General features: G+C 36.7%; 1 protein-coding gene across 3 annotated transcripts in view; it reads right to left on the bottom strand.

Moving 5' to 3' along the window:
* Positions 1-25757, bottom strand: part of SLCO4C1 (solute carrier organic anion transporter family member 4C1) — a 33292-nt gene extending 7535 nt beyond the window's left edge. For all 3 annotated transcript variants that reach the window (XM_033006504.1, XM_033006505.1, XM_033006506.1), the window contains exons 1-9: positions 25459-25757; positions 19977-20240; positions 13456-13650; positions 10791-10887; positions 9774-9895; positions 8772-8887; positions 8333-8477; positions 6220-6415; positions 1252-1402 (exon numbers count right to left, since the gene is read on the bottom strand). In XM_033006504.1, coding sequence (XP_032862395.1) covers positions 1252-1402; positions 6220-6415; positions 8333-8477; positions 8772-8887; positions 9774-9895; positions 10791-10887; positions 13456-13650; positions 19977-20240; positions 25459-25684 — 1512 coding nt within the window. In that variant the 5' untranslated portion in view covers positions 25685-25757. The remainder of the gene's footprint in view (positions 1-1251; positions 1403-6219; positions 6416-8332; positions 8478-8771; positions 8888-9773; positions 9896-10790; positions 10888-13455; positions 13651-19976; positions 20241-25458) is intronic.
* Positions 25758-25962: the final 205 nt, after the last annotated feature.

The following is a 25962-nucleotide window of genomic DNA, read 5'->3' as shown; positions in this document are numbered from 1 at the left end:
ATCTTCTTCTAGATAATACCTCCTCTCATTTACCGTTGTCCTTTTCCAATATAAAAAGTCCCCAGAGGCACTCCCTGGTTCAGCTTAGCTACCTTTAGGATCTTCCGTTACTCCTCCCACATCCCTGCTCAAGAGTTTGTTGTACGAGTAGAGACAAGCATAGAAAGTCTCTCAGTTCTGGGAAGGCTTGACAGTAGCCAACTACTTTCATGGCTTACCATTCCTGCATCAGGGGCAACTGACATTCAAGGTTTGGAAACTCACAGAAGCAGCTTGCCATGCATACAATAAACATTACATTATACTTAAAGATCTAGACAAGAACTGCAGTTTAATGTCAAGGCAGTTTTTGATTTCTACTTTTCTGACTGTCAATTCTATTTAAAGTATGTTCAAGTTTAATATATTTTCAGCATTAGAAAGTTCAGCAGAAGTAACATTTGCAATACGACACTGCACAAGTGACCAACAAACCCCTGCAATGGAAGAAGGCTCAGAGATTGGAAATTGATGTGCCCATGAAACTCACAGAATAAGGCAGGCTGCAAGTGACCAATGCCATTGCAAATAAAGCTATGCAGAAAATAAGCAGCTGTGTCAGTTGAACGGATCAACTGGTGGTGTAAATGTTTCTTTTTCAGTCTAATAAGAGAATATGAAAGAATCCCTAAGTTAACGAGACCAGAATGGAGGGAACGTGGCTCAGCCCAACACAGAGTATAAAAAGCCAGACAACTAGCAGAATTTCAAGGAAACCAACGGGCTCCAGCTCCCTTCAACCCATTTATGTCTTTCCAACAACTAGGGAGGCCCAGCATGTCATAGAGACCAGTAATGGGAGTCACACTGGTATTGTGACTGAACTGTGTATTGCAAATGATGTATCTTGCTAAGTGTGACTTACATTTGTATTGTTTTTTCAGTATATTTTGTATCACTCTGCTAAATCAGAAATCCTGTGTAACATCAACTGTCATCAGGTAAGTAAATTTGATATTAAACATTACACCCTTCACAAATGGAATATCTAAAAGCACCTGGTCAGAGAGTATTGGACTCAACACATGCCAACATTCACCCTGTGTAGTCATGTGTTTCCAATCCACACCGGTTTTTCTTGTAGTAACTACCACTTAGATTCAGAAGTACCATGATTTCCTGTCATACTAAGGAAAGAATGCTCTTGATACAGAACGCATTTTGCAGGAAACCAGAACAGACTATGTCAGCTATCTTCGTAGCATACAGTACCTTTTCCATGTTAAAAAGCTGTGATGTACATCCTGCGAAACAAGGAGAAAAGTACTGGACTTCATCTCTGCCACAAACCGGGTAGTACATAGAGTGTGAACACCTACAGTTAGCATTGCATGGAGCTGTTAAGTTATATAGTGTGCCTGTTCTGAAAGGTAAAAGTTAATAGGTAAAAGTTAATAAAATTCATAAAGTAATTTAAAAACAGCAGATACGTAAATAAATAATGCAGTATTTATAGGATAATAAATCTCAAAATATTCAATTCAGGTGATCTATGCACTTAATTGTTTAAAATTCTCATGTTCTTAGTAGTTACAACTCTAGAAGGTATTCCCATTTATTCTATACGCAGTTATTTTTGTGCTATTATTCCTTCCACATATTACTCCTCCAATTTCCATACACAAAACAGATAATGAAATTCTGTGTCTCAATCCAATTCTTATCTTAGATCATCTCCTCCCTTCCACACACTCATACATTTGAATTTGTTCAATTTACAGTTTTAAGAAAAAATGCAACAAGATTAAAAGCAGTATTTGGTGGTGTTTATTCTACTGATCATATTCCAAGGTTTTTTTCCTGTTTTGGATTCAAGTACAGTTGCAAGCCCACCGCATTTTTACTATTTTTAACACTGCTATGTAGACATCTAGATTGTTCCAGCACAAAGATGACCACACATGCTAAATGCAAAGTGCCATAACATATAAAGCTTTATCACACCCTAAAAGACCTTAAAGATATTCTCTGTCTGTTTATGGAATAACTGAAAGAACAGAGTTTAATTTGACTCCTGATTACAATAGCTACTCTCAATTTAGGCATTTACATCCAGTATAGACCTTGGCACGGTTGTATCTGAAGTAGTCCTATTATATTATTAGTAAGAAAAATCAGTTTGGATGTGGGGGGACCTTCTTAAGATATGACTTCAGAGAACAGGAAACAGCCTTTGATTTTCTAATAGTAGTGCATTAGTAAAGTAAAAAAAAAACTTCACAGGTTGAGTTCAGTCATCTGAAACCAGGGTACTGACACTGCTAGTAGTTTAAATATCAGTTTAAATATCATAACGCAAACTGAAAGTTCCAGATTCATTACCCAAAAGAATGATTTCTTCAGGATAATTTAAGATGGTCACAAATACTAAGAGGAGAAATAATTTATTTAGTAATTAGGCTGATTACTTACATAGAAATCAAACTGCACAAGGAATATTAGGGACATCATAACTACCTATATACATTTGGTTGTAGTACAGTTGAACCCTACTGTTACATTAGTTCATACATAAAAGAATCCAAGTTAGCTTGCTATGGCTTAAAGCACTACAGTGCACCATAAGCAAATTCACTAATCACATGTTTGTTCATACAGTGCCTTTTTATCCTAAGGCATGCCAAGGCTAGAGGTATTTAACCAACCCAGCAACAAAATCTGTCCTGTTTACATGTGCAGACAATGTCTCTCTCTTCCCTGACCTACAAAGACGGACTGAACCTTTAGTTATGCATTGTCAGAAAAAAAATATTATAATACAGAAAAAATACAGTTTAGTGTACCTAGGTTCTTACGACATGGAATTTCTTGTTCTAATACCACTTTTCTAAAGAATCATAGCAGATGAGATCTTTGAAAGCTCTATAGGTTGGGTATTTTTTCACAGCAAAACAAAACAAAGAGTCTCAAAGACTTGCAGGAATAAACAGAACTACAGAAATAATAACTGTATTTCTGTTCCTTCAGGTTTTCAAGGAAATATTAGGCAAAAGAATTTGGCAAAAACAGTTCTTCGAAGCGTTTACTAGACAAAGTAAACCACATTAGTTCTGCTTATACCCTAATTTAGTAATAAGCAGAGTTACTACAAACAATACACTTTGTTCATTAACATATGAACTCAAAAGCGATCCTGTACTCATGTGGTTCTGGCAATAAACTTACAAAAGCCTCCCCCCACCCCTCACTTCCAGGCTATTTTTTAATAGCAAGAGAATGCTCATCAGGAGAGATTTCTTCTAGGTCTCTACAAAAACGTATCTGCATCAATTTCCAAGTCAACTCTCTGAGCATTCTCATAATTTATTCTTTCAGAAGCATTTGTTCAATAGCATAAGCAGAAGTCAGACACTTAGCTATTCTTCCACACTTATAAATTTGTTAAAGCTACTACTACATACTTTAGTTGCTTCTTCCTTCATGGAAAGCAGTTTCAGAACTGGTACTTAGTGCCACTAACTATGCGGATGCAGGTCACATGTCCAACAAACTATAGCCCAACATGTAACAGTGAATTAGACAAAACCAACCCATTTTTTTATAATGGATACTGAGTGAAGAGAGTTATTTCGGGATTGGTTAACTCCAAATTACTGTAGACAAAAGGTCTTCAGCAACAGTTAAACTATATAACTATTAAACTATATATATACTATATATAGTATACTAATTAGTATATAGTATACTAATTAGTATATATATACTAATATAAACTATATATTAAACTATTGAATAAGTTAATGGTATTTAACTTAGGATGAAAATCAATTCAGTTGTACCTTTTGTCAGCTGCTGATTATCATAGGACCTGGTATAGAAATATGGATAGTTTCTTATGCTATTTTCCATGCAAATTCTTCAGTATTCAACTGCTACATTCAGATTCTTTTGCTCAATACTTAACTATAAACTTTCTATAACCCAAGTCTTATATTGTAGTTCTCACAGTTTTGAAGTGTCCGCAGTTATCTTACAGCTAGCATTTTTTCAGACACTAGAGCAGAGCCATGTTTTAAGTGTCAAATGTCAACATTGGCCTTTGAATATGCTGCCAGTTGATACATCAAGTCGTAAAGATGGAATCAGAAAGAGTATTAACTTGGAGTTTAAGGATTTTATTCTTTTTCCCCAATCACCAGTGTATGAAATTTGGTTTATTCATTTTGTATGCCTTCTGGAAAAGGAAATACAAGTGAATGGTTAAGGTATCATGGCATTAAATTTCTACTCTGTTAGAGAACTGGAAGCCTGACTGCCTTCAATCACTACTGGCCCCAAGCTCTCTGAATTTCTGTCCTGTTAACCTAAGGTTATCTGTTTTACTGTTTTTCACATTTACCTAAATTAGAGACCTAAAAAATATCTGGTTAGTCTTTCATGTCACTCTGCATTATGATTCCCATAAAGGACCTAAGAAAAGTGGTAGCCTTCATATTCTGTAATATTTATGCACTCAGTTGCCTCCATGAGTAAGATAATATTTTCCCGTGTTCTTCTATTTGTTATATGTTCATTTTAAGTAGGTCAAAAAGCATGATAAATATCAACTGAAGAAACCATAAGCCTAACTGTTAATTAGATATTTATAATTTTTACCTAGAAGTATTACCAGCTTGCATGTGCATTAAGGGCTGCAAAACCAATCTCCACCCCAACCAATCTTCTGTATTTTCATGGTGCACTTCATGCTATTGTGTTAAAGTGCAAACATCCTCCTTCTCATCCTATTTAGGTTCAAATGCCTTTTTATACATTGGAGTATAACTTACAGGTTCTGCTTTTGTACAAAATAGTGGTACCTATCCCACTTCTAAAATGGGCTATTTGGATAAAACAATAAAAAAAGTATTGGTAAGTTATTCACCCAGTTGCACAGCACGCTGCTCATGCTTACAATTTTTTCAGATGGCAGCTAGCAGTCCCTAGCTACCAGACTACTACTGTTATTTTGCACAGCAGCATCTGGCTCTTCGGCAGACCCTCAAAGAGCTAGAGTTGCCTCTGGCTCTGTCAATTCATGACAGAGAAACCAACCACTTGAAAGCACTGTCTTGACACTGCTAGCTGCCTTCCTCCTGCTTCTGAACACTGTTCATACTACAGAAATGTGTACTATTTAAACTACGAGAATTGAAACATTATAATCTTACAGTTAATTCCTTAATAAGAGATGATTGGGCTTTTTATACAATATAGTGCTTATTGTTGTGATTTAATGACATTACTCAAGGTTGTCAAAGTTTTAAATCCATTCTCTAAAGAATGCTTATCCTTACAGATTTTTTTTTTATTCTTGCTTCATTTTGACTTTCACTTTTCTGACTTTTTCCCCACTGCCATACTGTTTCCAGAGTATGCTTTGTTCACAGCAACAGAAACAACATTCATCCAAGATTTTTTATTAGTTACTATAAATATCTAAAAATGAGTGATAGATTGCATTCTCTTTAGGGATGAGAACTGTGCTGTTTAAGGGAAAGAAAAGTACATATTGTTTAGAGAAGTATTTCCTATACAAGTTAGCCAAAAATATTTTGAGTTACATTTCAGTTAACCTTGGTACTCCATCCATTTTATTCTTCAACTTGAGTCACTGAGCTATGCTCTCTTTGCACTAAATTTCTACCTCTATCAGCCATTTTAGCAGGAAAAAATAAAGCTTTCTTTGTAAACAGAGACTAGATGTGTTAGAACCTGATGCTACAATAACGTCTTAATTTTTCTAGGAAAAAATTTTCAGTCAGTTTAAGTTGCAGTGCACCTCAGTGCGCGCTTTCCTGAAAATGTTGCACATGAAAGACTCCCTGGAACAAACTGCCCGGATTGTTAAGAGCTGGTTGATAAAACATGATACAAAATACATGCTACTTCTACAGAGATACAAAATTAGCTGTAGTCAATACTATGGCTACTATGCCTAGGATGGTTACAGAAGCTGGGATTCTTTTTGTTGAGCACAACCAGTCTGCTCAGAACATTTTGCAGGCAATGTATCATTACATTTTCTTAATCATCAATTACATAAAGATTCCAAGAACAAGGTTTTAGAGTTCCATAAAACATTTCAGTTTCATACATCAAGGTAAAATACGACATTCTTAAGGGTTTTGTATTCTGTGATGTAGCTTATTTATTTTAAACACGAACACCAAACCAAAGAGTGCATTAAAGTATATTTACCCATTATATGTTTCAGAGACACCTGCGAAAGGTTCATTCCCACATTTAGCAAATAAAAACACTGTGTTTAATAGTAGGGCCACTGAACAAGTGCCTATCATGAACTTGATTATGCTTTTGCAATCCATTTTGCACTTGGAAGCCAAGATGCCACTTATGATTTGGCCTAGTGCTGCTGCTGGAATTAATACAAGCCCTAGAGGAAAACAAGACACCAGCAATTACATTAAAATGCAAGATATAGTTAGTGAAGCAATTTATAGAGTACAATTTTATGTTAAGAAAAAGCATCACAAGTTACTTGTATCTCAAGATGCAGTTCATGTAATGTAATTTTCAAACTGTCCTACCAGAATCTGTCAGCATGAGTAATTCTACCCTTACTTTATCTTTAGCCTTTCCAGAAGTTCAACTTGACAGCATAATTTAGCTTTGTCCAAAATCCAAGTTCAACACATCAAAACTAGATTACTTAATATACTACATACTGGTCAGGAATATCTGACCACCACTAGTCCATTTCATGAAAATAGAAAATGCCCTTTCATTGCTTCACTGTTTTTTTCATATGTCCATGTTCTTTGTTACACATTAGTGTTATGAACTTTTTAATATGAGCATAATCACTATTATACAAGAGACAGCACAAGATACAAGGCATCTACAGAAAGATTTTAAAAATTCTAGATCAATTGATTTTTGCTGTCATAGTTCATATAGTCCATAATGATTTACCCTCTTTGCACTAATAGGACTCCAGATACATAACTAAGCATTTTTATAAAGCTAATCTATAATACAACACAAAACTCACGGTAACTTGCACTGACCTGAGACAATTTTAAAGAGAGTTCAGGTACTATGGCAGAACTGCATAGGCCGCAGATGACCATAGTCAAAGGGCAATAGTTAACATAGTCATTGTTAACACTTAAGACTAGCTAGCTCAATATTAGTTCTGGTACAGCTGGCTTTCAACATGAGTTTAGTCATTTCTTTAAGGCTGTACATTTGATTAACACTGTCAATATTTTCAATGCAAATTAAAAGAAATTCAGACAAGGTCTACAGACAAAAAAGGAACATGCAGTTTTGCACTTCACTGCTGATTACTGTTTAACAATTGAGCATGTATCCCAATATATTTCTATATAAAGCTTGCAGATACTTTGTTTTAAAGCAATGATGTCTGAATGTAGTACTATCTAGTATTATCCATGAGAGTAAGTCATTCAAAGTCTGTCCCAAAAATATTTCTGTTGGAGAAAGAGCAATTCAGCTAGCACATGCTTATAAATGCAGCATGATACTGCTGAAGTAATCTAGCAAGACATGTTCCAGAAATATTAAGTCTGCCTTACTGCAAGCATCCGTTGGCCTATCTACCTTGATCTGGTTGCTGTTCTTCAGAAGTAATTGTGTCAGAGTTAATCATGCGACCCTACCTAGTGCAGCTCTTCCATCAGATTTTTCTATTTATGTCTCCAATATACAACTTTTCCTAGCCTTCCCCTGTTCTATCCATTATGTTTGCATATCAGATAACAGGAATAAGTGACAGTAAGTCAATTATAGAAGCAGTTACACAATATTTTTATAATATATCCTGATCAATCATTTTATTGCAAGCTATCTCACTGTGACATTATGGTGGAATTGAAGGGAAAGGCCAAGCCAAGCCCTTACTTGCAGTAAGCACTGCTCTTTTTCCAGCTGCCCTTCATCTTGCTTCCTGTAGTAGGAACTAAAGCTTAATGCTCCTTCACCTGACTTTAAATGAGGAAAACTAAGTGGTTTTCACCAAGAATAAGAAAGAATTAAATTGCAGTTTCAGCGGCACAGAAAATTCTCATTCTACTTTGAATATGAGTTTCAAGTTCTTTGAACCTACAGACAATAAGTACATTTGAACCCTTGATGAATTAGATACCAGGGTTTTCATAGGGCAGGCAAGAATATAAAAATACTGTTTCTGCTGTGAAAACTGCATTTCATATAAGTTTATTCACAAATATCTCAGACAAACAAGATGCTTATATAAGCTTCCACCTGTAATGTTAATGAGGTATTCAACACAACATATTTAAGGTACAAAAATGAAAAGCCACATTACCTCCAAGAGTTGCTGAAAAACTTGATGACTTTCCAAACTGATTTTCTATAAACTTTGGGAGAAATGTGGCAAAGCCAGTGGCAACTAAAGCTTCTGAAGAACTGGCTATTATTAGACTCATAAGCACAGGGTTCTTCAACAGTATCTATGGGGGGGAATTAGCATAACACTGAGGAAAGTATTTCATTGTAGTACCATGTAAACTAGAGGTCACTATATTTTAAAGCAGATACTCTCATGTGGAACTTCAGTAATATGCTTTTCTTGCTTTAACAGTCTTAAGCATCAACAAAATAAATATGCATTAAATTATCAGTAGCACTGGAGACTCCCCTATCACAACACAAAGAAGCAATTATCTTTATAAACACTTATATAGCAGCTGAAAAATAATTTCATTTCTCAGACTATATCAAGAATAAATTCAAGATTTCCTTACCAGGAGAGCCACGGGAAAGTCTTTAAAACTTTTTCCAATATTCTTGGTCTCAACAAGCATCTCACTTCCATCATTATGAGTTTCAGAGATTTTTTCAGCCTGTATTTTTGCTGTTCCTATAAATGGGCATATTTATTGACAGTGGAAACACTGAATACCTACGTTGTTAAATCCAGAAAAAGCATTGAAATAGGTGTTTCCTTTCCTTGGGAAAACTAGCTCAGACATTGTAAGTCATCTTGAATATTTTATTGGTACAGATCCATAAAACAAAATCAATAATGTATCGCTGCAGAAAGTATTTGGCTGAAAGCAGCATGCTTCCATTGGAAGGCCTTGGCTGTAAGAAGTTATCAGGGACATCTTAAGAATTTCAGACTATCCTGAAGCCCATTCAGTTTGTAAATATTTTTTTTAAATCATCTTCACATTCTCCCTAGCTCCCCACTTCATTGTTTCTTTTCCTTCATCATTTCTCTTTCTAGATATGTAAGTTCCTTTAGATGCTCTTTCAGATGACTCCTAGATAATATTCACCTTACCAGAAATTATATTAAAATTATTATTTTTAGAAGACTGCTCTGGGACACTTTGATTCATGCATTATTATCTTCCCCAAAACAATAAGGCAATAGAGTCAAAGCCAAAAATGATGAGTTAAGTCAATAGAATTTCCTTATGATTCTTGGTCAGTAACACAGCAACTTTAAATACAGTCCTGGGTGCTTAGCTGAAAGCATCTTCCAAAACTGTCAGTTTCTATGCTCTACCTGTTTCCTGTCCCAGCATACATCGTTATGTACACAAGATCCTCCCTTTAGCCCATCTGCCTTGTTTCAAAGGTTGCATATTAGAAACAAGGTATTTAATCTCAGGTTTTAGCCAAAGACATTTAACTGAGAAACAAAATCAGAGGAATCAGTAACTCAGTCCAGCAGTCTATAAACCACAAGTATAAACATCTCTCTCTTCAAAAGTTGTCCATTATTATTAAACATTTACCTGGTAGGTGTTTCGGAAAGCATGAAAAAGGTATTATAAGAAGCCAAATTGAAAAAAAACATGCAAGAAATGCTATCCACCATGCCCCGAGCCAACGTGGGTCATCGTGATCCATCTTTGTACTAGAAAAATAATTTGGAAAAAGCAGGTTTACTATTCATAAACTCAAATTGGCAATTTCAGAGGTCAGTGAGCTGGGTTGGTTGGTTGGGTTTGTTTGTTTGTTTTTTAATATTCAAAGGCTTTCTGTCAAATCCATATCATCATTTTCTTGTTTTCTACATGTATTAAATTGGTTTGCTTGTTTAAAGCACATTCATCATCTCTATTACTATAATATTGCATTCTACCAAATATAGCTTTCAACTCATTAGTCAAATTCATTCTGATTTAAAGGTCACTATTTGGCTTTGATTTCAAAATCCTGTAATATTAAGACACTGAAAAAGCTGGTTTTATAATCTTCATAATCAATAAGTTCTGTGAAAGCTGATATAGAAGTTCAGAATGCCATTGCCTTGATCCAAAGTCGCTAAAACACAAGAAATAGAAGTGTAAATGAAGTTGTTGGTTTGGACAGTAGTACAATTTATAACAGTATTTTTTGCTCTTCCCCAGAACATAAGTAGCAGTATCCTACTCCTTATATCCCAGCTCAGGGAAGCTTTCTGCACAAGAAATCAGTAGTTGCAATTTAACCCTAAATGAACTAATCAAAATACAAATCATTTCTTGTTAATCAGCTTTAAAGTAGCTAATATCTCAAAAAGCTAGAACTCAGTATTTATACTACAGAGAAACTTCCACACACAGTGGAGTGACTACTGACTGTGGAAAATAACTACCTTGCTAGAAGCCCTTGCGAATGCAATTGTTAACTGAATTAAGAAGCTCTTGAAAATGCAGTATTTTCCAAACAAAAACTCTTTCTCCTCCTTATATGGAGAAAAGCTGGAGATTTTAATGAGAATTATTAGAAAAAGAAAATAGAAAGTAAAAGACTAAGTCGTATCTTGCCTTTCTGGAATCTGGATATCAATATAAACATTAAGTAGCTGCCCTCCTAAGACATAGCCAATAGCAGGACCCAGCAGTGACATGGCATAGCCAATTCCTAGAAGAGAAAATATATCAAGTTCACCATATATTTTTAAAGATTTCTTTTTAAAAAATTCCTAAATCAACTTCAGGTCAAATGGTATCTGTAATTCAGCCTGTTATTTCACTGTCATTACTTCAACTACAGTATGAAAATGACAAAATTCATAATTGTCCCTCAACAAAAAAATTTGCATTCTCATTAAAAGCTGCAACTCAGAAGTTCAGCAAACTGTTCACTGACAGCATCTTTATGTATTATTAAATTGCCTTTTGTACATCTCATGCCTACAATCACAAGCTAGCTTGTGAAAAAGTTTAAGTGAGGTTGTCACAACCATCAGTTGTTAACAGTACATGCCCACAATGTTTAAGAACCTATTTATTTTTTTATTTTGAGTCTTAAGTTGGCCATCAGATATGCCAAGACCAGAAGCCAGGGTTCTATTAAAACTTTTGAGTGGAGTAATATCTGCCACTTAAGTTCACTGCGAACTCAATCATATTCACTTCAATTTATTGATGAGCCTTAAAATACAAAACGAGGGCTCTTAACAGCTCCTGACAGTTCCAAAAATACAAGACCAAACAAAATTAAGTTGCAAGTGTAACCATATCCTACTAAACAGCACTCTTAGGTCTATCCACTTTTTTGGCCTTAGGACAAAATTTTCTTGATGTCATAATAGTTTCTCTGGCCTAGCAGCCAGAGTTCTGTGGCACTTTACCACTGCTGGTAGGACCACTGTCTCTGCAGATAAAAGCTTGCAACTAATAGTAACTAAATTTGTCTAAATAATTGGTAAGACATGCATCCTTACTACTGATATTCAATGCTTTTCCTCAGGTTGAAAAATATGGATTTCACATTTGTTTCCAAAGCCCCTGGATGCTGAGTATCTAGTATGATTTCACTCTCGTTAGACAGCAAGAATGATAGGAGAGGTGGGAGTTGGGAACGGTGCAAGACGTAGAAGGTATGCAGAAGGGGACACAAGTATCAGTACATCAAAATAAATATTGAGTTGACATATTCCTGGTTTTCCTGTATTTTGGAAATAATGACATGCTCATAGAAACTCTGAGTTAAGTCAACATTCATCCTGCAGAACCTCAAACCTAGCTTAGAAGGTGCCTATTTCCTCCAACAGACCATTCAGTTTAAATTACCATTTGGAATTGCTTAATTTTTAATTGACTTTAGATGTGGATGCCTCAGTTCAGCAAGAGAACAGTCCTCATGAAAATGCACCCAGTTTCAACAGAGAAAGAAACTACCAACTCATGAGTTACAAGCTTATATTCTGAGATGCTAGCAGCTGTGTATAAACATGAGCAGGAAGTTTTAGGAGTTTTTTTGCTGCCTTCCACAAGCCTTCTTGCATTAGGCAAAGCAACACAATATATTTTAAATCCTCAATACATTGAATAAACCCAAGAAAAATAACTAAGGCTTAATGTAGTTACCTGTCTTGCATTCTAGTCTTGTTATACTAGGCAGAACACATTGTTGTTCCGAACTCAGCAGTTGTCTGAAGATTGCACAAGCATTAATTTATTGCATTGGTCTGTTATAAGCACGAAATCTTCTCTCCCAATATAAAGAAACAGCAAAAATAAAAGCTGTCTTTGTTATTCAAGTTTTAACACATGCAACTATTCTATTTGTTGGCATCAAATGAAGTGGCTTGCCTGGAAAAATTAAGCAAGAATTGTATGCAAGTAAATGAGGATTTCAATTTTGTCCCCTAAAATATTGATTTAGTCTGGACAAAGTCTGGGAATCAAAGATGCTTTGAATTCCTCCTGAAAGTTACCAGTACAGCTAACATGCTTTTAGCAGCTTACACCTAAAATGGGGAAAGTAGTAAAAATCTTCATAGAAAACACTGAGATTACAATGAACTTGGCAGTGAAAATGCACATTACCCAGAGAATACTGACTGTAAAGATTATAAACCACAGCTAAGAATTACTATTCCTTAGCTCTCAAACAGCCCCACAGTAAAACAAACACATTCTCCGTATTTCTAGGCAATCCCTTTACTTTCAATTAAAGAAAGATACTTTCAAGTATTTCCTCCTCAACTGCCACATTTGTATGTGGCTAGAGAACTGCATTGATTATACAATGCACAGGAGTGTCCCTGCACTGAGGGGACAGTCTTCTGTTAGAAGGTAAACAAATAAAACTGTTATAGCATACAGTAAGGTCTGGCTACTGACCTGATATACAGCAGTTTTCAACACCTGTGACACTAAAAAGCAGGTTTTTGCTACAGTTTATTCTGTTGTTAACAGGCAGGCTACATTAATCACTTAATCACTTTCAGTTACTGACTTGAAAAACAGCAGATGTGCACAAAGTAGCCCCACCACGCTCTGAAAAATAACTGTTGAAAAGACTTGATACTTATAGCAGACTAATACCCAATTTGCTCAGTAATTGATATAGAAACACCTTATGCATGTAAGTCAAAAATTACAAGATTGATTTAATTAGAGGAATTCACAAAAGCATTTGGGAGGCATTGTAATCTATGATCTATCCAGACAACGTGTTATAAACAGTTTTAAAAGTTACCTATATAAAGAGAAGACTTGTGTTTTGGGACACTATCATCAATAAAAGCTGTCCCCAAAGTATATAGTGGAGTTCCTCCAACTCCCAGCAGCAGCTGTCCCAGGATGAACACATACAGATAGTTGGGAAGTGAAGACTTTGTGCTGGCACTGCAAGTGAAGTTAGCAGAGCTTGTTCCTGGAATTTGACATGTGTCTGAAAGACAGAGACAGCAAGACTTTACAATTCTGTTACCCAGCTTAACACAGTCCAACTGAAAAAAAAACCTGTACTGAAAGCTAAACTACACAGAAAGTACTGTTACTGACAGGGTCCCATTTAAATTTTCAGGCTTACTAATATATTCCTATATGACAGTGCCCTTACCTTCTATGATGTCATACCCCCCAGAATAAACACTATCATGACTTGGTTTTTGTTTCCTTACCAGGAACGACGGATGAAATAGCTTTATTAAAATATTCTGGCTTTTTGAAAGCATTATTGACCAGATGTATGCAAAAAAAAAAAAAAAAAAAAACCGCTGTCAAATGGTCATTCAACAGGTTAGTGGATACTCTTAGGTAACAGAAACTTCATTTTATTCTTGTACCTTATAATGATTCTAGTAGCACTAACAAAAATTTCCACTCTTAAGTGATGGAGCAGCCTGAACAACCTAGGGAAAGTTAGACTGCTGGAGAGGAAACTGCAGCTGCCAGTCACAAGCAAAGATAAACCTCACTTCTCATACAGTGTTTTGAGAAGTGTTTCCCTAAAAAAAAATAATCAAAAATCCACACCACTATCTCTCATAGGCACACACTGCCATATCTTAAGAATGATAATTCAATGTAAAAACCTCTGTACTTGTCCACACACAAAGCAAAGCAGAGGTAGAACAGCCTAAAGTTGCCCCTGCTCCTGTAATGTTTGGCACTGTGAGAAGAAGAGAAAAAAGAGGAAGTGAAGACAGGGAGTATGTTTTCTCTTCTCCTTCCTCTTGTTATCATTGCATTTTTAGTAGCAGACAGTCCCAAGTGACAAGATCAAAGAGAGGAACATGGTTCTTTCTAGGTTTTTCCACAGAAGATACAAACCAAAGGAAGAGGATAAACACATCAGTTTGGTGGAAACAAGCCATACTGGGCAAATATATGAAAACATCCTTTAGATCAGATGAGTAGATGGATTAATTCTCAATACTTTGCTACAAAATTATTACATCATTTTTCTCAGGTCCTTTTATATTTGAGAACCATTTTTACTTAAGTAAACAAAGGGCAAGTTTGTCCTCACTTTGGGTGCACAGGACATAGAACACAGGGAAGCACTTGCCACACAGCAGATGTTTAAAGAGAAATGTCTACACTGATGTTATAAATGCATCCATGGGCTTTATCATGCCTTTCCCCAGAAGGAACAGCACCACAGTGGTGGTGGAATCATGTAGCAGACAACAGGTGATTCAGTGCTGTTGCACAGAAATTGATCAGTGTAGAGTGATTGGAAATACCTCACTTCAAGAGGAATCATTAATATTTTCCCTCCTTTACACTTAGGAACAATCCTCAGTTTAATGCTATACTGCAGCCACATGGGGAACATTTTATTATGAATCACTACGCTGAAAATTAAAGTTTTCAGTGTATATTTTCCATTTATTGTCAATCTTTAGCAATAGTCTTCTGCAGGAAACAAAGTCTTAAATAAGGTTAACTTTGTACTATTTACATGGACAGCATCTAAAACTGACTATAGAAGGATGGCATGTCTTACAGTATTTTGTTAATATACACATATTCATGTACAGCACCTACACAGAATATATCTGCAGTTAGAAGTTAGCCTCTCATACCCATTGGGCAAGCCTAAAACAGCATTTAGCTAGTTATTCTATTGCAGCACACAAATAATAGTATCTTATTAAAATACACACATCAGGAAATAAGTAATGCGGAGAAAGAAAATGCCATGAATTATGTTAAATGGCAAAAGTGCAGCCTAATTTGAGATGCATAAATAGCTTAATGAAATAAGCATGTTGCATATGGTAATGGCAGTCAAACTCTGACAGACTGTGGCTCTTCATGAATCCCCATCCCAATGTCTCAGTTCATGTTAGTCTAAAAGCCTGTACCATTGTGTAACTAACTGATTAGTTTCTCTTCTTCAGTTTTCTAGCTCTTCAATTTATATGCCCTAGGAAATTTATCCTGACATTGAGATGACCAAAGCTTATCATATTAGTTTTTTTTTTCAGAACCATGTAATCGTGTCTAACTACAAAATCAAGAGAACCATCAATACACACTTTAATATAATTATAATACTTTTAAAATTTTATTAAAGAAAAGAAAGATGTCTGATAAAGTCAGCAAGTACATGTATACTTGCTGAGTGAAGTGATGGACCATATTCCATGTTTCCAAGAAATATTTTAAAAGCAAAAATGATTTACCACAAAACTGTGGTATTAGTTTAAACCAGCACAAGTCAAAACTGCCATCAAACAACAGTCTATTCTCTCTACCTCAGCCATTCATGTCATCCCCATCTTTTACCAGTGCAAGATTTAAACTGATTGGTAAAGTGACACGGGTTAAATCTAACCTGGATTAGATCCACAAGCCTGTTTGCTGCTGTCATAAGAATGGTGGAAAGAAAAGGCACTGTCTTTTAGGTGATCAGGAAAGTCTAACCTGTAATAAACCAAGCTCTGGGAGAAGTTTAAAATAGGTGGCTGACCATTTTTAACTACTTTCTTTCACTGAAGTTGTTTTCCCTTGTAAAAGTCAGTGGATTAGACTTGCATTTTAAAGAGAAGAACTGCATTAAAGGCAACACCATCCAACAGTTAGTAACTGTAAACCCTCTTGCATGCTTTAATCTGATAAGTCTACCTGAATACAAGTTATGTAAAGGCCAAAATATTCCCAAATATCTAATGCAACATACTTGTCAAGAAGGCAGAACCAACCATGAGATGCTTCAGCAATTACATTAATTAGAATACAGGTCAAGTAGTTTTACTCACATCTTAAACTGCAGCCAGTAGGTGTAGGGTGTTTTTGTCTTTTGGGGGATAGGGAATAGTTTAAAAGAGAGTTGTGAACAGTGAGAAATAAAGATCAGCTTGGTTTCTATTTTTTTTTTTTTAAACTTAAAAATGTGTCTCACTAAGTCTTGAATGGGAAAGTCAGTCTTCATTCAGCATGTTCATTGAATCTTTAAGTTCTCTAGTTTCTAAAGGCAGGTGTTACCATGTTACAGATCATCTAAGTGGTATATAGACCAAGCAGTTAAGAGAACAGCAGCACTATCCATTATTTGAACTAATCAGATAGTCTCTTCAGAAACCAAAACCAACAAATAAAAACCCCACAGAAATACTTATGTAGCAAGACAGAACAGACAAATTAGAGTTTGGCATCACACATATTCTGTCACCATTAGTACCCAAATGCCACACTCTTGTTCATTAATTGTCCTTGGCATGTTCTAGGAAGAAAGATCAATTAATGTCCTTCTGAAAAGATCTACTAACTCTCAGACCCTAAATGCCTTATATACCACCCGACTTTCCAGTAGAACAAAAAACTGAAGAAAGGTGTTTAAGTCATTCTCCCACTTCTCAAATTACACACACATTTCAACTCAAATGGCTAAAACTTGTTATTAACAAAGCTATTTCTTTTTTCCAAGGGTATCAGTCACCTCCTATTACTGAAGAAACTCATGGATTAATTCAGGTTGGCAGAGGCCATCAGGGAGTCATGTAGTCCAACCTCCTAATCCAAACAATGTCAGAACTGAATGCAGACCATGTTACTCAGGACTTCACTCAGAGTCTTGAAACTCCCCAGAGATACAGAATGCAGTCTTTCTGGGTAATCTGTTCCAGTGCTTGACTGTCTTCACAACAGTTACCTTCCTTGTGTCAGGGGATCTACATTTCACATCTGCTATGACGGACATCTTTTAAAAATTCAAGCTTGTTTCAATAAGATCTGAGACAGAAGTTTAGAAGTACATTGCTTATAACATCTGCAATTTTTACAGTCTTTTGTACTGTCTACGGATAACAAATACAGAATGGTTTTATTACAGACAAACCACTAGATGGAGCTCCTAACTATTAGAGCCAGCTGTGACACTTGACAACCCTACATAACCTAAACAAATTACCAGAACAAATAGCTGGTCACATCCAGGTTAGAAATTTGAGACTGAAGCCTTTCTGAAGATTAGATAAGGCATGTTTTCTGTGGCTAAAACTTTTTGTAAATAGATAGGCCATTGGTTATCTACTCTTTCAATATGAAATGGATTAAACTATTTATAAAGATCATTAATTACTATGATAAGTATTACCTACTGAATAGTTTTGTAGAGTAGGATATGTACTTAGAATAAAAGTTAATTAATATCTCAATGTATAACTAAGTTCTAGGAAGTCTGTAAGCTTTCTACTGAAGGCTAGATGTATTTTGTATTCCTGACTAGATCTATTTATTATCCTGGCAGCCATATTAAATATTGCCCTGAACTATACTTTGAAGTTGCCCTGCAAGTGAAACTCACTGTACTTACATATAACAGATGAACATAAAGAATCAAGTAACCAACTAGGAACAGTTCAAAAATAAATTAGGTAGTAGATTTTAATATGAAGCATCAAATAAAAGAGTTTATTCCCAACACACTACAATCTCTGTAAACTATTGATCCAAACAAATAAGCAACAAGAAAAGATTCTGGGGTGTGGTTTAAAATTCTGAAATTAAATGTATAGTTAAGATGCTTCATCAACCTCAGAACTAGCTAAACCAGACATCCTATAAAATCATGTACTGTGGTTTACTTAACTGTTAAAGGATGCCGTTGCAAAGCACATGCAGATTTACATCAAGTCTGTCATGGTGCAGATACGCCCTGCACTCTGTAGTCATTTATCTATGACAGTGTTTTGTTTAAGTCCTTAAATCTGCTCACCACAGTTCCAGCATAGATATTTATATATTAGATATTTAGATATTATAGCAGTCAAAACAGGATGAATTCAGTCAGCTTACAGTGCCAGGGGGAAGAAAGCACACGTTCCATTTAAAATTGTTGCTACAGCTTTTAGATTTCTAAAGTCCATGTAGACCACATCTCTAACAAGATACCAACACCTACAGCATCTTTAGTGGCAGATGTTTGATGAAACAGTAACAGATTCTTTGATATTTCAACCCAAACTGGTAGGAGGGGGAGAGATCAATTGCAATAGTTGGCCATCTCCCTTCACACTCCCACCCTGTCAGTATCTTGTTTCAAGTTAAAACAGCTATAGTCAGGTTGGAACTTTTTTTAAAACTCTTATTACTAAATTCAGCTTTCCTTCCATAGTAGTCAAGTACAGAGGGGAATACTGAAACTAGAAAAATAAGACTAATCGAGCCAGGAGCAAGTAAGCTGTTGCCCCTCTGCTAAGGGGTAACAAGTAACTATCTGATCATAGCCTCCAAATACTGCAGGGTTTTTTTCTTTTGGCCTTGTTCAGTTAAAAGTTCAGTCAACTTCAGCCTCAGATCCTCATTTATTAGATGGGGAACAATAGATTACCAAAGTTATTTAACTAATGGTCAATGTTTGGACAGCTCATGGAAGTGCATGATGGGATTAACACTTAAAATTAATTTGCAAATCAACAACCAGAAGACTGAGAACCTTCCATCAGATTGCTTAACAGTTAGTGATTTTTTTTAGTGAGCACTCTAACATGCTTAGTCATTGAATGCATAAATCTGATTAAACACTGCAATAACAATTAAAACAATCCTGAAAGATTAAGTCATCCTGCTTTGAACATATCTGAATGTTTCATTAGTTACAGGTGTGCCACTAAATCAACACGCAAATAGTTGGCATTAAGCACACTGCACTTAAAGTCTTGTTTTATGAGAACAGATGTGCAAGATCTGAGAGCTGACTACTCTCAGGATTTCAGAACTGTTTGTTTCCTCTTTATTTCAAAGAAACCCACAAGTTTTAAATCAACATTTTAGAAGAACTTAGTGAAACTTGTTAACGAATTACTCTATATGCTTTTAATAGTTCAAAACCCCAAAAAACTGCAACATACAGTCACCTTTCAACAAGATGACAGTGTAACAGCTTTCCTTTAACATTTATTCTACATTGCTGACTTAATTTGCATTCCTATTCAAAGGCATATCAGATAAATTTTTACTCAAAGTAAACTTTAATTCCATTCATCACTACAAGTCAAAGAAGCATTTTACTCAAATGTTGCTTATGAGCAAGAACTGATATTAACACTCAGATCTTCTGAAAAGAATGTTCACTGCACAGAGAGACAGCTCTTGAACTTACAGATTTCACAGAATGATTTTATTTTCAGTGTTAGAAATAATACCCTGTTTTTAGGACTTTGACAGAAATTAACTATGTTGTACCAAATTAACAGTTGCATTAAGTTGCCACAGAGATTTATATGTTTTGAAAATGATTAAAAAAAATAAGGACAAACTTACCTTCAACTTTAGCTCCAAAGTGGTATTTTCCACTACTGAAGTGTGGTAAGGAAAACACAAGTGAGCCTAATCCTAGCATAAATGCTGAGAAAGCAAGCCATCGTGGTTTGTGCCCTCTTTCTCCGAAGAAAGATATAAATGGTGACAATATACAAAAAGCAATATCATAGCTTGCAGAGATTAATCCAGTGAGGGAACTGTTCAACAGATAACGCTTCTCAATTGTTGAAATACTAATGTTAATCAGGCCATTTACCACAATACCTAAAAAAAAAAAATGAGATAATTAGTTAAAGATGCTTTAATTTGAGACAGTTGTTTAAACTTACCATTGAGCTATGGAAGTGTTAAAATGAATATATTTACAAAGCTACATTTTAAGGTATTCATTAGCTTTAAAATCCAGGTACATAGTGGATTGATACAGTGCCAATTTAAACCAGTCAAATGCACAGGACCTATTCAATTTTGTTCTCTCCTATGGGGATTAAGAATTCAACACTCAAGTATTACACCAGTGAAATCTATGACTCAAACTCTGTTCATGTATTAAGGTTCCAAATTCAGTCTGAATCACAGATAGATTTAAACTAGAACGCATTACAGTGTCATAAGATACTGTACAAATTAGAAGGAAACTAGTCAAGGTTATGACTTGCATTAGTATACAAGCTACAACTGAAACCTCAGGACATAGCTTTCAAATGATTGTCCCACAAGTATAATTTCTTCCCTGCCATCATGAAGGCAAAATACAAGAAGGCTTTTGAACAGACATCCTTTCCCTATAATAAAGGAGTGTAAAGCCATCTAAAAGTACTTTGCAACTGTTTCAGAACAACTAAGGTGTTTAACTGAGAAAAAAGTTTGCCCTCTGAATCTTGAGGTTCCCTGAAGTAGAAGTATCAGGCAACCTGGAGAAAAGGCCTTGCACAAGCTGCTTTACTTAGGCACAGACAAACTCTAAAAAAACTGATCCAAAAAGGAGAAGCAAGTAAGATGCAATCGCCAGTGCATACTTATACACATTGTCCATTTTTTACAAAAGTGTTGTTTGTAGATACTAATGTGAATGTCCCATCCTGCTTCACATTCTGTCTGTATGTAAAACACCAAATGGTTAAATTTACAGGAGTTTACTTGTAACAGAATCCTATTTTGGGACTGTTAGCAGTGGGATGAATAGCTGTATTTCATAACAGTGTCAGATAACTTTATGATAGTTAAACTGCCTGTAGTAAAATATATACCCTGCAAAAAAGTTAAGAACTCTTAGAGTCACATTTACAAGTGAGATTAAGAGTTCTGTAACCGCACAGATTACTAATGAGCATCTCCCATGACACATGCTCCACATGTATCCTTCTTTCCAAAATTCAAACATGATTCTCTGTCACCCCAAGATTTAAGTTAGTTTTTAGTAAGAGTTGCACCATCCAGAAGTGCAACTACACAGGCTGAACTTCAACTGATCTCCCTAGAATGCCCTACATACCAGAAAAAAAATTACTCCAAATAAGTGACCAACCCACTGTTTTCTTATCAGTGCAATCCCCACCATAACTAAACACTTCAGCTTTCTATAAAGAGGCAGCTCTTGGTGCAATCTGAATTTCCTAATACCCTGCTAGAGCCTCTTTATAAAGGATGGCAATTTCACCTGTCAGTCTGACTACCACACTTAAATTCATATGGGATTAAAAGTAGTATTCAGGTGTTCCTAAACTGCCATTATTTTATATTTGGCAGCTTTCTTCTTTTCTTCTTAAGGAACGTTGACCAAAGAACAATATTAGCATGAAGGAATGAACAAACAAGTTTCTCATTTGCCAGAACTTCAAACATTTACTAAAGCCTTAGATTTTCACATGAAGTAGGTGTGCTACATATAGCAAGTTGATTACAGAACTAGAAGACAGTACCTGTAGTTTAAGTTGCCACCTTTTATTTGCATCCTAGAGTAGATAAAACCTTGCAGTTAATCTTACTGGAAAATTAGATTTCATCAGTGAAAATGTAGATGTGGTAAATGGCAGCATAATTTCTCCAATGCTATCATCTAGTGTTCAATCACTAAAGCTTCCTCAGGAAAGATGGAACCTGGCTGATACTAACTTGATCTGAAAAATAAATCCTACAAGGACATCTCAACACTTAAACAGTAGTAAATAAATTATTTTTTAACTATTCTCATCCAAAACGTTATTGTCCTGCCACATCTGTCAGAAGTTTAGGTACAGTGTGTACTGACCCACAAAATCCAGATTAATCATAAACCAACTTTATTTGCTCTAATGAAAAACAAGAGTATTTTTTCTTCATCCATTTAACAAAATACACTCTCTGCAGTTATAAGTATGGTGGCTTTAAAGCAGTGGTTTGCAGACACCCAATTAACAAAGAAAAAAGAATAATGAAAAAGTTATTCAAGTAACAAAACTTATCAGGATATAAAATACCAGTGCTAGTCAAAATTTTCAGACACATTAGACTAGATCAGTCTCAAACAATGGTTCTGTTGTTTTGTTTAATAATATTATTACTGACACAAGGAATAAACAGCCCTTCTCATACTCAAAATAGTGAGATAACTTCTACTTTGTTTGCTACTACAGCTATGAAGTGCAGCATATCCGGTTATTTATTACAAAATAAAATCATATATTTATGCAACTCTCAGTGTCATAGAGAAAGTAGGTATTAGTCATGTAAACAAGTTCTACACAAAGATATGTTTTCTATTCTGGAAATACAGGTTTCACGTGTACTTGAAACAGAAACAGACAGAAATGAAGAGTTAAGTTTCACCTGGAATCTTCTGAGAAGCTGAAATACAGCATCTCAGGTCCTAATGATAACAATAACCTCTTTTCTAGGACAGCTAGATAATAAATTAATAAATACATGCCTTCAGTTAAACACACACATACAAAAATCGACACACATGTACCAGGTCACTGCAAATAACTACTTACTCAGTTCAGTCATCGTGTGAAAAAAAACTTACATACATCAAAAGTGTGTCAAGGATTACTTCATTATTCTTCAGCACATTAGAAAATTAACCCTCCTAGAGGTACACTCGAATTTTTTATAGATATATTTTATTTTCATCAGTGATGGTTTCTGTAATTTGGAGAGTAAATTAAATGATTAGACCTAAAGCTAGAGTACAGTAGGAGCTCACATAACTTCAAAATTCCAGTTGTGCTGTGTGCTTTTATCTAAACTCTGAAGCTGGAAGACCTGAATATTTTCCATAAAGTTTTACATGCAGCAGCTGTGAATTTCTTGACTGAAAGGGATTCTTGTTTTTTCTGCTTCTCAAAAAGAGTTGCAACTTCAGTCCTCAGTGGCCAATTTCCTTTCTACAATCTAGCCAAAGGAAAGGTGCTTGTTCCAAAAATCCAGGTAACACATCATTAAGAATGCCACAAGGTCTATAATAGCCATGCCTACAGCAGCTTTCAAAACAAGCATCAGAAGTTTCCTTATATTAAGGCCCTAAATCTGAACTAGATTAGATAGGTACCTCTCTGAAGTCCAGCATACATCTACTGATAGATAACAGGGCCAAAACTGGGTAAGTGGCATAACCAACACCCACAGCATCCTAAGGGGACAGAAATTCTTATGACACAAGACCTTTTTATGACTGGGAACCTATCCACTCTACTAATAAGAGATAAAATTTAAATGATACAGAATTTATTATTCATCTGAGCAGACAGTCAGATCAGCACAGCAAACTGGATTTTAAGAAAGATTGCTATAGCAAATTTATAAGTGTTGGAAATACTCAAGACACTTTGTCTAGGGTAGTATAATCTGAAACCTTTCGGTATCACACTCGGGGCATTTTTGGTTGTCTACTCATATTCTTAACACGAAAATATACATGCATGATCTAGAAGTCTTCTACTATTCACCTGCCATTGAAATCTGCCAGGTAAGAAGTTCTTCCATCCCCCATTCATTTCTTTTTACTATGTTAGAGAAAATAAATTTGAGCTAACAGAAGGACAGCTGCAACGGTTATCACCTCCTGGCCTATCCAGCTGTAGCATGGCCCTTCAGAAACAAGCAATGAACCACAGGCTGCGGCCAAAACTCTCTAGATACTTACCTGATAACACAACACGTGTAATGCTAAGAAAAGATCAGATTCTAAACAGGTTGAAATCTGAAAGAGTTCACAGAAACACATACTGAGAGACAGTGGTTCTTCTAAGGATTTTCCAAGCAACACAAGTAGCAGTCAGATCCTTCTAGGTTTTAAGCAGAACCTCCTGTTCAGTTCTCCTCAGACCATCCCAGTTTCCTCAATGTGGTTCCAGGCTGAAACACAGCCATCCATACCCTGTGTGTCTTCAGCATAGGCTGCCTGGTCTTCTAGCACTGAACCTCTTCTTCCACATCTTCCCCCCACTGCTCTACGGCAGTCTCATTCTTTATGAGCAACAAAGATGAGCTTTAAAGCCTCATAATTTTTCAGGAAACAGAGTTTTCTTTTCTAGCTAGTCCAATAAAGTTGAAGGTTTCTGAACATTAATCCAATAGCTCCATTTGAAGGACATATATCTAAGTTTACAAACCTCAAGTTTGTGCATTTGGTGCACTAACGCTTCCCCTGCCTCTCAATCATTAGTACTACTTTCTAAGCCTAAGGCTTGCCAGGGTCCTAATAAATCTTATTACAGAAAACCAAAAATGTGGACAAGAATATTTGAAGCTCAACAACAGAAATTAAGAGTGAACTAAACTTCAGGTTCCCCCCAGGGTTAAATTTGGCCATTAGTTGTTAGAAAGATGGCTGCACTGGGATCCACGTAATAAAACCAGATTTTTTTTAAAGACATCTTAATTACCTAAAGTCCCACCCAACTTCACCAAGGTACCTTTTTAACTGGTGGGCAGGTAACAAAATACATGCTAAGGGACTACTGTTTTGTCTATTGATTTATATCATATGTTCTGTTCCGTGGCTCACATCTCAACCTGTGAGGCATACATGGAGCCCTATTTCCCTGTGAGCAACGGGCCCGCAGTACAGACAAGAGCATGAATCACAGAGCTACGGAGCCATGGACTCAGCAGTGGTCAGAAAAAAGGTAGATGAGAAAAAAGAAAAGGAGGCACAGAGCAAAGTACAGACAGCACCACTGTATGAGTAACTTCCCTACCCAGGGCACTAGGGTACATTCTTCCCCCAGTGAAGCCACTGCTGTCAATTTTCATCAACAGCACCAGAGTCAAGCAGCTGGAGGAACCCTGCCTCCCCGTACCCACCAACCAAATCACCGCCACTCTTCCCAGGCCTTCCCCAGCCCAGGCTCCCACATGGCTTGCCCCACAGCTTCAGGATGGGGAAGCAAAATAGGCCCAGGGCAGCAGAAGGCCTGAAGGGGCCAGCTCCCACAGGGGAAGGGGAGAGGAGGGGAGCAGGCCTGCGGCTCTGAACAAGGTGCCTGGGACGGGTTACCTTGGAATATAGCCAGAAGGCTGTAGGCAGCCAGGTAGCCCTCTGGGTTGTTGCACAGCTGCAGAGCCTTAGGGGCGCAGGGGCCCCACCCGCAGGGCCCCTCCTCAGCCTCAGCCGCCACCGCAGGGACGCCGACATCTGTCCCAGCGGCGTTCGCCTGGCGCTGGCGGCCAAGGTCGGGGCTGGGTGGCTCAAACACTGGATTCTCGATACCGCCACCGTTCATGTCGGTAACAGGCCGCTACCCGACACCGGCTGCAGCCTACGCCCGGGCGCAACGCTCCTCTAAATACCCCGAGTGCGGGGCCGGCCCCCGACGGGGGCAGGTGGCGGCGCTTTTCCCCTCCTTCCGAGAAAGGCGGCCCGGCCCCGCCCGGTCAGCGGTGGGCGGTGGCCCGCGGTTCCCGGCGCCGGCAGAGACCCCGGCGTTGGTGGTGCCTCCTCGGAGCCCCCGCCGCGGAAGGGGTTGCAGTGGCCGCGGTCGGGGCCTCGCCGCCCACCCGC

The sequence above is a fragment of the Tyto alba genome, unplaced genomic scaffold, assembly GCF_018691265.1.
Source record: "Tyto alba isolate M040663 unplaced genomic scaffold, T.alba_DEE_v4.0 Super-Scaffold_13, whole genome shotgun sequence".
In the NCBI taxonomy this organism is placed as follows: Eukaryota; Metazoa; Chordata; class Aves; order Strigiformes; family Tytonidae; genus Tyto; species Tyto alba.
The sequence above is the reverse complement of the archived record's forward strand: the minus strand, read 5'-3'. Positions and strand labels throughout refer to the sequence as shown.